Consider the following 12,379-nt stretch of genomic DNA (forward strand, 5'->3'; position numbering starts at 1 on the left):
AGCAGAGCAGAGCAGAGAAGAGAAGGGAGGAGGGGAGACGAGAAGAGAAGAGAAGAGAAGAGAAGAGAAGAGAAGAGAGGAGGAGAGAAAAGTAGAGTAGAGTAGAGTAGGAGAGGAGAGAAGAGAAGAGAAGAGTAGAGAAAATAGAATAGAAGATAAGAGAAGAGAAGAGAAGAGAAAATAGAATAGAAGAGAGGAGAGGAGAGGAGAGGAGAAGAGAGGAGAGGAGAGGAGAGGAGAGTAGAGAAAATAGAAGAGAAGAGAGAAGAGAAGAGAAGAGAAAATATAAGAGAGGAGAAGAGAGGAGAAGAGAAGAGAAAGTAGAAGAGAAGAGAAAGTAGAAGAGAAGAGAGGAGAAGAGAAAGTAGAAGAGAAGAGAAAGTAGAAGAGAAGAGAGGAGAAGAGAAGAGAAGAGAAGAGAGGATAAGAGAAGAGAAGAGAAAATAGAAGAGAGGAGAAGAGAAGAGAAGAGAAAATAGAAGAGAGGAGAAGAGAAGAGAGGAGAAGAGAAGAGAAGAGAGGAGAAGAGAAGGGAGGAGAAGAGAAGAGCAACACGTGTGCAGTGGGTAGCGTGTGACTGACTGACTAACTGTGGGAACCTGCAGTGATCCGTACACTCTCTCTCTCTCTCTCTTTCTCTCTCTCTCTCTTTCTCTCTCTCCCCTTTCCTTTCTCTGTTTTCTGTTCTCTGTTTCTGTCTCTCTCTCTCTCTTTCTCCCCCTCCCCCTTTCTTTTCTCTGTTTTCTGTTCTCTGTTTCTCTCTCTCTCTCCCCCTCTCTCTCTCTCTCTCTCTCTCTCTCTCTCTCTCTCTCTCTCTCTCTCTCTTTCCTACTTTCCTATCTGTTTCTCTCTCTTTCTCTCGTTGTCTATGACGGTAGCAGTGCTGCGCTGTGCTGTGCTGTGCTGTGCTGTCGCGGTGGCAACAGGTCTGTGTGGACCACCCATCCGCTAACACTCTGAGCCTCTGAAGTGCCAAGTGGCTAACGTGCTAACGTGCTAACAGCGCTGAGAGATATACTAGCAAGGAGGGACAGACAGACAGACACACAGACAGGAAATGGCCAAAGCCATTCAAGAATATTTGGATAGGAGGTGTGTGCCTGGGAGTGTTTGTGTGTGTGTATGTGTGTGCAGTGTGTGCCGTTTCTGTGTGTGTGTGTGTGTGTGTGTGTGTGTGTGTGTGTGTGTGTGTGTGTGTGTGTGTGTGTGTGTGTGTGTGTGTGTGTGTGTGTGTGTGTGTGTGTGTGTGTGTGTGTGTGTGTGTGCATTTGAGTGTGCATGTGTGCTTGGAAAAGGTCAGCATAGGCGTTCTCTCTCTCCATGACTCCTGTCTCTGCCTTCTCACCCCCTCGCTACACACACACACACACACACACTCCTCATACACACACACACACACACACACACACACACACACACACACACACACACACACACACACACACACACACGCACACCTCATACACACGCTCCTCATACACACACACACACACACACACACACACACACACACACACACACACACACACACACACACCTCATACACGCACACACACCTCATACACGCACACACACACACACACACACACACACACACACACACACACACACACAGACCTCATACACGCACACACACGCACACACGCACGCACACACACACACACACACACACACACACACACACACACACACACACACAACCACACAGCAGAGTAGTGTAGCGGAAGGAAATGGCTGGCTAGTGCCGTCTTCCCTGTCGTCACAGAACCTCGAGCTCAGGGGGAAAATCTTTTTCTTCTTTTTTTTTTTTAAAACCCTGGGAAAAAAGGGAGACCGCAAAAACATGCAGCCAAACGCTCTGCTCAGGTTGGGGTAGAGTAGAGTAGAATAGAGAGCTTCTTTATTGATCCTGAAGAAAATGAAGGTGTTCACTCCACCAGCATAGACTTACTGTATACATAAAGTACCCATTGCTCAACGTATAAAACCTTACGTATTGCAGTGACTATCCAGAAAGAATACTGTATAATACTGTAATATATGTTTATAATTCTTTCGTAATGTTGGAAAAGGTGAGTGTGTGTGTGTGTGTGTGCGTTTGTGTGTCTGTGTTTTATGTGTGTGCATTTTTCTGTGTGTGCGTGGGTGCTTAATGTGTTACGTGTGTCCCTATGTGTGTGTGGTCCGTGTTGTGCGTAAACGTGTATTGATCACTCCCCTTTTCTCTCTCTCTCTCTCCCTCCATCTCTCTCCATCCATCTCTCTCACTCTCTCTCTCTCTCTCTCTCTCTCTCTCTCTCTCTCTCTCTCTCTCTCTCTCTCTCTCTTGCAGACCGGCGAAGCTCCTGGTCGAGAGGATGGACACTAAACAGACTAACTCAGGCACCACCACTCAGGACTGCATGGATACAAAAGCCGTCGTCTAGGAGACCACCTTCTACCACCCCCCCTCCCCTCCTCCCCTCCCCTCCTCCCTATCACACTCACCTCCGCATCCTCCACACCTCAGCATCTCCCCTGCATCCATTCACATGCATAGCTATACAGATAATTAACTATACATTTCTATAACCTCCCCCTCCACCCACCCCCCTCCCCCCCCCCCTCTCCTTCTCCTTCCCCCTCCTCCTCCTTCCCCTTTTGCACCAAACCCCCCCACCGTTATCACAAACACAAACACCTTCACACACCACACCATCCCTACCCCCCTCCCCACCTTTACATTTCAACCCCTCCCCTCCCCCCTGCCCCCTCCCTCCCCCCACCCCCCTCCTGACGGCCAGTGTATCCCTGCCCCGCGTCAACATGCAATCGGGTGGCTGTGTGCTGGGCGAGGACTAAGGACTTTGGCTAGTGGCATTAACCTTAGCAGTCTTATGTGAAGACAACACTATCCTATCACCTATTAACGAGAACCTTTTTAGCGACACTGCATTTACCTACCGTACCGTACCATACTGTACCGAGACAACAGAACCTAATCATGAAATATGGCTGAATAAAGTTGAAAAATATAAGGTAAAAATTAAAAACAGACAGAATGAAAGAAACAAAAAATAGAGAAAAAAAGAACAAGTAAGCAAACATGTAATATTGAAATCAAGTCAGTGAACAGAATGCATGGTACCGATCAAGGGAAATTTCAGTGACGTATACTCTTGAGAATTTCCCCGTTTTGATAGATGTTCTTTTTTATCATTATTTTCTTCGTTTTACTTTTTTTTTAAGGAGACCTAGTCAGCAAAGTGGTATGTGCAAAAATCAACTCAACCACCATGCCACTGGTGAGATATAAGCATTCTGACAGAAATACATACAAAGTTGTGGGCAGTAGCAGAGTTTTTTTTTTTTTTTTTTGGAAAGTATACTGTTATGTTTTTTTTCTTTTTTTTTTTCTTCCTTTCTTTTTGTTTATTTTCGGTTAATCTATAAAAATAACAATGCTTGACTATTTAAGAATTAACCAATGCCAGTGCTGTGAGTTGTAGTTGTTGTCTTCATATATAGCTATTCACCCGGCTTAACCTGTTGTGCTGACATCAAGCCTTCTTTCATCTATCAATACGGATGTGTTTAGACTTTGCAGAGTTATCACTTCAAGTTCAGTTCCACGTGGGAAAAAAACAAAATAAACGGAAATACAAACTGGGTTTGAAGGGTTGCAGTGGGTCACAACACACTACACAGGGGAAGTTAGGGCAGTTTTGAGAGGTCTAGTTTTTTTGTTTTGTTTGGGTTTTTTTGCCCCCTCCGAGGTGCAGTTCTGCCCCTTCTGCCCCGCGTGCGTGCCAGCTCTCCTGGTGCCCTGTTAGTATGCACTCCTCTGCCCAGAAATGATTTCATTTTGCTGGAATAGAATTACTGGAAAGGTCTTGGTGCTGCACAAACAGCAAAACAAGAGAAAAAGAGAGAACGAGAGAGAGGAGGGAGGGAGGGGTGGAGGAAAAAAGTCTGGTGGGCATTCACTTGAGGGCCAAAAAAGAGACTTTTTATCTTCTTATCATGGAAACGAGGAAGTAATGTGCGAACGAACGACAAAAGGACAGTGTTTTTTATTATTATTATTATTGTTGTTATTATTTTGGGGCAGGATAACGTAACGGTAAGCTCGGCTTCTCTAGTAATTCTGTTTCACGCCTGTGTCCCTGTTCCTCACAGTTTTTTTCTTTGTTCCAAACGCATCTACACCCATTTTGTGTGTTGTTATCTGTGGCATCAACTGAGTGCTTTTAATGACTGCATCAGACGCGACGCGGCCCTCTGGAGACGAGAAACAGACCACGACGAGAAACAAGACGGCGAGCGGACTGTTTCTCCTTTCAGCTCGGAAGGAAATGTCATCAGGGAAGAAGAAAAGAAATGAAAAGACTAGAGAGATTGAAGGGATGTTTGTTGTGTGATGGACGCACACGCAATTATAAAAAAAAAACGATCATGTGTCAGATTAAAATGTTGAAATGCAGTAAAATCACATCAGTTCATGTTGACAATGTGTCTGGGTGTCTTTATTTTGAAAACAAAGGAAATACGCACTCCGCGCTTCTAAATTGACAATCCGCTGCAACCAGAGCGGGACTAAATAGTAAGTGCAAAGGGAAAAGAATCTGGTGCCACACGGATGTCTATTTTCTGAGTCCGACTCTGATGAAGACGCATGTCGAAACGTTAGTCTTACTGCACTGAAAAAATAACTAACAGAAAATAGACAATAGAAAATAGACATCAGTGTGGCACCAGATTCTTTTCCATTTGTCTTTATTTTATTTTATTTTTTTTGTTCTGTCTGAAATCCCTGTGGTGAGCTGGTGTTTCTTCATCAGAGTATATACCGTACCGTACCGTACCAGTCACTCCCAGTCAGGGCTGGACTGGGGGGAGAAATAGGCCCCGGGCACTTTTGGCCTGAAGGGGCCCCTCATACTTGGCGGTGCAGAATTGACTCACCGGTGGGCCCCGCACTCTTGTGGGCCCCTATTTCCAGAACTGTAAACTTTTGTGTTTCTTCACATTTCTGAAACTGGGGGCCCACCAAGGTGCGGGACCCACCGGGAAATGCCTCCTATGCCATATGGCCAGTCCAGCCCTGCTCTCATCCCTGTGAGCTGCTTTACTATTTTGCCCAAAACAATCCCCATGAAGAGAACTGCGCCTTATATGGTAAAAGCTAATTGCCGATTTTTCTTTGGCATTTTTCATCCTGGAAGCGAAGTGAATCTGTGTCCCTCCCTCCCGGTATGAACAGCGTGGAATGAGCTTAATTTGGGACATGAAATTAAGGAAGTGAAAAAGGCGACCTGGGAGAAGACGGCGTGCAATGAGCTTAATTTGGCTGCTGCTAATTGGAAAACAGTGCTGGCATGGCAGGAGGCAGCGCTAACACCTCCGTGGTGGCGTGGGCTGCTGTTGTCAACAGGGGTAAGAAAAGAGTCATCCGCTAAAATCAACAGGGTGCTTTTTTATTATTGCGTGACATAACACCTCGATGAGTGCTGCTCTTTGGTGTTGAAAGCCCCCCACTACCTCACAAAGGTGTTTGTAAATTTCAGTACGTTATCCCCGTGTGAATGCTGCAGTGTTCAGAGCCACCTACTCAGGGCTGGATTAAGATGGTCTGTTGGCCCTAGGCTACAGGTCGCTATGGGCCCCCCCCCCAGAAGGCAACAGATACATTTTTCAATATTGCGTCTTGTCACAATTTTGCATTTTTTTCTCTTTTGGCCATTCGGGGGCCCTAGGCTGCAGCCATATCTAGCCTGTGCATTAATCCAGTGGTGTAGTCTACATAGAACGCGGGTATACGGAGTATACCCACTTCTAAATTTCAGGGATTTCAGTATACCCACTTAAAATTGATTGATCCATTATTTTGAATAGCACAAATATATACAGTATACCCACTTCAAAAAATGCTCAAATATACAGTATACCCACCATAAAAAAGTAGACTACACCACTGCATTAATCCGTCCCGGCATCTTCTATACGACCATCACCACAGATTTGATCTCTGGTCTTTTTTATATTATTATTATTATTATTCAAAAATGTCCTGATCCTTTAGGGGAACCTGTACCAAAAACGTCTGAGAAAACTTTGGTTAGTCTTTAGGATACACACACACACCCACACACCCACGGGGACCCTGGTTCGAGTCCGGCTGGGGTCATTTCCCGATCCTCCCCTGTCTCTCTGTCCCATTCGCTTCCTGTCACCATCTTCGACTGTCCTGTAAAATAAAGGCATAAAAGCCCCTAAAAAATATTTAACAAAAAAAGATAGTAGTCACTGCCTGCTTCAAACTCATAAAACCGTAGTGAAAAGTCTTCTGGTTACTCCCCAACCCAGCCCAATGTGAGAAGTGAGAACCACAGTGACTGGTCAAAACTAGCTGAAAATACTTCCAATTCGTTCAGACCCCAATCACTGCGGGGTCTGGCATCTGGGGCACCAGTTGTTGGAGAAGCCAGATAGCTTGTAACCCCGGTTCTGGAGTCAAGTCACGTGTACTTTATTGTCAAAAATCTATACAGTATAACAGGGTTAGCACAGAAGTCCGATCGAATTGCGTTTGACCATTTCACACTTTTGTGCTAACCCTGTTACAAAGATTTTTGACAATGAAGCACACTTGACTTGACTTGACTTGACTCCAGAATCGGTGTTACAGTGTTGCGGTGTTGGAGTAGAAGGCCATGGAAACGAGCGAGGAGAGGACAGGACAGGACAGGACAGGACAGGACAGGAGAGGAGAGGAGAGGAGAGTCAATACTCATGTTACTCACTCCCAAGTTACTCCCCAGTCATTCCCGCTCCTCTCTCCCAGCACTACCCACATCCATCCACAGTTAAAACTCTTTACAGGGCACATAAATCTCAGCTCCTGAGTGAAAAAAAAGTTTGACAGGCTCCAGGCTAGTGCTGATTGGTCAAATGTCATGATGTTACTATCTGTGTGAAAGCCTGATTTCCCCTAATTAATTTGTAAATATATCCCTCTTGGGTGTACACCCTTGTAGAGAGGCATGACAGGGGCATTGGTGATAGGTGTGCAAGTAATCGGAAGTGATCAAATATAGTCACTTAGTTGCCCTATAAAGGGTTAACTCCCGCTCCTCTCTCCTCCCTGCACTGCACTGCACTGCCCACATCCACACATTAACTCCCCTGGGGTCACTCGGTTCATTTTTTATTATCGAGTGTGCAAACGTTATTGCTCCCCACTGCAAACCACTTTCCCTGGAGATATGGAGAGCCCATAAAAAGATTTCATTTCATGACACATATTTCAGCCCCACGCAGTCGTTAAAGTGCCCATCACTCATCACGGAGGTAGATAAGATCACTGCAGGGCTGGGCTGGTCATCTGGCCTACAGGGTATTCTCCCGGGGGGGGGGGGGGGGGGGGGGGGGGGGGGGGGGGGGGGGGGGGGGGGGGGTTGGTTCTCAACCTTTGTTGTACAAACGCCTCCTTAACCTGTTCATAAGCCTCCCAACGCCCCCTTGACCTCATAGGCCTACCAATGTTTGTTTTGAATCAAAGCGGGCGGGGTTTTGAGGGAGTGACGACGAAGCTTGCAACATCGTTGGGAAAGCACATCAACGGCAAAGATCGCCGATTGGTCAGAGCGCCGGCACGGTTTTGAAAACACAACAGGTTGTTCTCATCAGAAATCGTCCGAGGTAACGTTCATCGGGGCCAGACTAAATTACTCCGGTCTTACATTTAGGCTGGTTGATCAGGCTACCCGGCCCGTCTTTTTGGTCCCAACTCAGCCCCTGGGGCAACTACTACTGTTTCCGTAGTCACTGACTCTCATACTTAAACTTAACGACTCCACTGTCATGTGAAATATAAGCAAACCAAATGCCACCAATCCAGTCCAGTCAATGGACTGTGGTTGCAAATGTGTGTGCCGGGGATTGTGAGTGTGCGTAATTGTGAGTGAGTGTGTGCTATACGGTCAGTGTGTGTGTAATGTATGGCTCAAGATGTGTGTCTGTGTGTGTGTGCGTGCATGTGTGTGTGTGTGTGTGTGTGTGTGTGTAGGCACGGGGTGTGGGCATTCGTGTGTGGGTGTGTACGCTTCAGCCCTGTTCTCCCTGAAGCCAGTTCCCACTGAGATAACCCTCCACTCACGCTCAGGTCTGCTCTGTCTGGACAGCCTAGATTCTAGGCCCTAGAAGAACCATACAGACCCCCGCCACACACACACACACACACACACACACACACACACACACACACACACACACACACACACACACCTCCAGCTCTCTTCAGCGTGTCTCTCAGGCTCTGCTGTTCTGTGAAGGCCTGCTGCTCCGTGCGGAGCTGGATGTGATACTGGCTTCAATTGATCCGTAGCCATGCAACAACCCCCATAACAAACTCCCCTCTACTCTACACACACTCAGATTGACATGAGAAAGTTCTGGAAGCACACAGGCACACACACACATACACATAAACGCAGTGTTCGAATTACGGGGGGTACCGGGGGGGTTTGACCCTCCCGATTGGGACTTGATACCCCCCAAATGGGACTAAATTACACTTTTGGGGGGTACTGGAAACATTGAGGTATTGTTAAAAATCAGATGTTAAAAATGTCTTGTTACTTGTAATTTTGAACGTGTACTATGAATAACAAAATAACATGAGTTTTTGGAACACCCCTTCAATGGACTGTACCACCAGCGGACGTTTCACATCCTCGCAGTTTGAGAGTTGTCAAAACATTCGGCAGGGTTGGTTCTGGTGCGCGGTGAACTCATGTGTTACAGCTGCGAGCGAGGGGGGTCAAGGTGAAGGATCCCCGTGATTTGTGAAAGAAATATACATGAAACTAATATGATTTCAACTTTAAATAACTGAACTTACTAACACTCGAGACAGGTGACCGCCAATTCCCTTTCCCCCACGAGAGCAAAAAAAAAAAACGATAGCCCACATCAGAATTCCATCAAAGTCAACATGCACAAGGGGTCTCAGTGAAAGAGGTGGACTGCTCTAATAATCTACACGTAGCGTACTTGATGACAGAAAATAAAGGACGAGGCTCATCATGTATTTAAAGCATAATTGGAATATTATAATTTTACTAAGTAAGAAGGCGCAAATGGATAGTGAGACTCCACAAACCAAGAAGGATAGCTGTGTCAAGCAAGCTGTCTGGCGAGGCAAATGGATAGCAAGCAAGCTGTCTAGCGAGGCAAATGGATAGCAGCAGAAAGGTAGGAAAATTGGATTTTTACATTTTGTCCGCCGTGACAAATATAGGAGTAATTATTATTTTGACTGTGTTAGATGCAATCATGTAGCATCTAGCAGTACTTTCCATGACTAGGCTACTAGCATCTGATAGCACTCTTCAATCTCAAGAACAGCGCACACGTTACAAGCTAGCTCTATGTGGAATTTGGGAGTTGTAATTCTGATAATTTACAGCTTGATTCTGTATGTCATTGGGTTCACTTTTCTGTTTGACACGAAGTTCTTGGTTGTGTTTCCGTGGTCACTCACTACATAATGTTAGTTGCTAGTTTGCTTTTGGAAAGCCACATCAGTTTTGAAGTTGGCTCGGTTTTCTTTTGTTCAGCATTGAGTGAGTTGGTTGTGCGTCTGTGCTTGTTGTTGCCAACTGTAAATTGTAGACGTTTTTGTTGCAGCAACGCGTGTGTATGAGAGAAACGTTGGCTACTAGGTGGTTGAATCAGAGCATCAGTTTTCTCCGGTGTCGTGCTCGCTCTGGATTGTTGAACCTGACGGTGTTGCCGAATAGAGTTCACTGCGCGCAGCACATAGGCAGTGTTACCAGTGACAGATGATTTCCACTCCAAACAGCTCAAACTCCGCTTGGTGGCATTACATCTAAACCAAGGCAGTCTAAACTATTTTCTACTAAGGCCTATTTCTATGGCCACAAATGTAGGCCTACATGAAAACCCTGTCCAATATCCACTTTTACTCGCAGATGTTCATCCAAAACAGCTCAATCTGGAAACACCAATAGGCTACTGAGATGGGTGCTTTGTGATCTTCCCGCAAACGTGGTCACTTGATTCATATGATGAGCTCTAGCAGTTTGCAAATAGCATATTGCTGTTGTTGTTTTGCACATCACGTCACATAAAAGTTCTGTTGTATTACATTTTGTACAGTATATTACCACTCCAAGAAAAAAAGTATCTCGCCTGTTTTTTTTTTTGTTTTTGTTTTTTTTTGCTGGGGTTGTTGGGCAAAAAGTCCGACCCCCCCGAAGCCCGGTGGATAATTCGAACACTGACACACACACACACGCACACACACACACACACACACACACACACACACACACACACACACACACACACACACACACACACACACACACACACACACACACACATACACATACATACGCACACGCACACACACATACACACACACACACTGCATGCAAGCCCATTCCCATCTTTAGTGTGGGGCACTCCAGAACCTCTGATGTCACTGCCTGACTATGCTTGGGAACCTTATTACATTAAACTGCAGCCCCCAACGGTACACACACACACACGCACACAAGCACACAAGCACACAAGCAGGAGTACACATGTGTTACACGAGGATAGGGAGGGAACTAGGACACATGCACACACACACAAACAGGCAAGAAGCTTGGCAGTAAGTAAACCTGTTCGTAGCTGCAAAAATAACTAAACTAAACTGTGTTCATGAGTTAAATGTTATCCGAGGCCACTTTTACCATCGATAACATCGTTGTGCCAATCCAAAATATATAATATATAAACTTTATTTCACAGACTCAAGGTCCAGATAAGAATAAACCGTACATTAAAAGACATTACATTGCACTTAGCTGACGCTTTCATTTATTCTTTATTTACACTACCCAAGTTGCTAACTGGCTTGCAACTACACTTTCAAGAAATGCACGCCTGACCATTCTTATGAAACACAACTCAGCGGGAGGTAAGACTGACACCAAGGATCACTTTCTCACACACCCGTGATAAACAGCTTATTACAACACCAATATGCAATGATCACCCCCCTAAAAAGGTTACTGTTACAACGACACTCACACCCACATCAACATCACACCCCCACACCCCGCACCCCCAGCCCCATTTTAACACACATGCTAAACTACGTGTTGTTACGCCCTCAACACTCAATGAGCATCACTCCTCCCCTCACCACACACACACACACCCACACCCACACACACACACACACACACACACACACACACACACACACACACACACACACACACACACTCGCACACCAATGCTGAACAGCATGTTATTACGCCAACAGTATACATTAGCCACACCTTGACCCCCACTGTGCACCCCCTCCCCCCATCCCCCTTGACACACACACCCGCACACACACACACACACACTAAACACCAACAACACATCACCTTTAACCCCACAGTGCCTTCCCCCACACACTGGACACACACACACACACACACACACACACACACACACACACTGAGCATGGTACCGTCCCACCGCACTGTTCCCTTGGAGTGCCAGAGCGGGCTGCCGCCTTGCACGGGTGAGGCATAAATGCAATTTTGTTGTGTGCAGTGTGCAATGAACACTTGTGTGCTGTGGAGCGCTGTGTCACAATGACAATGGGAGTTGGAGTTTCCCAGTTGGGCTTTCACTTCACTGTCCACCATCCTACACAGTGCACCTTTCAAAAGTGATAACTTGCAGTGGCTGATTCACCACCACCTCAAGGAGATAAACTGAACCTGCTTTGCTAACAAACCCCGTCTTGAATAGCCCAGTGTTAGCGCGTTCAGGCCGACTGAGAACCGTGAAGGAGCCCATTCCCGCACCCAATCGCGAACTGGTCATCGTGTTCACGCCACAGATATTAACGTTCGCAAACCCGGAAAGTTGGTTCGCAATGCAAACCTGGAAAATACTTGGTGTTTCTCCGCGAATCGTGACGACAACGTGAGCGTCAGCAGGTTCATCCGGGTAACAGAGTCATGTGCGGGAAAAGTTCGGAGACCGGTATGAACACGGGCTGTTCGCAGGTAAACACTTTAGTGCCGAACGTAACTGGTGCGGGCACCGACACCGGCTCCGTCCTGGTCGGCCTGAATCCCCTATGTGTGTAAGGTATGGCATCCGTCATAAATAAACATGTTTACAAATTAATGATAGGCTACTGGATTCTTGGACAACGGAAGCATCTCTGAAAAAGCACAGTGTACCTGATGTGTATTCTCATTGCTAATTAGAATTGTAATAATGTGGTATGAGTTTATGACTAATGCAAATAAAATCTTTTTCAGGTGTTACATCATGTCAAAAGTGGATGTTTTGTTGAATGGCACACCCACTTTAA

The 12,379-nt window shown here is 46.1% G+C and overlaps 1 protein-coding gene across 2 annotated transcripts in view; it reads left to right on the forward strand.

Moving 5' to 3' along the window:
* Positions 1-2,556, forward strand: part of stau2 (staufen double-stranded RNA binding protein 2) — a 262,645-nt gene extending 260,089 nt beyond the window's left edge. For both annotated transcript variants that reach the window (XM_063206467.1, XM_063206466.1), the window contains exon 16: positions 2,333-2,556. In XM_063206467.1, coding sequence (XP_063062537.1) covers positions 2,333-2,368 — 36 coding nt within the window. In that variant the 3' untranslated portion in view covers positions 2,369-2,556. The remainder of the gene's footprint in view (positions 1-2,332) is intronic.
* Positions 2,557-12,379: the final 9,823 nt, after the last annotated feature.

Source organism: Engraulis encrasicolus, chromosome 9, assembly GCF_034702125.1.
Source record: "Engraulis encrasicolus isolate BLACKSEA-1 chromosome 9, IST_EnEncr_1.0, whole genome shotgun sequence".
Lineage (NCBI taxonomy): Eukaryota > Metazoa > Chordata > Actinopteri > Clupeiformes > Engraulidae > Engraulis > Engraulis encrasicolus.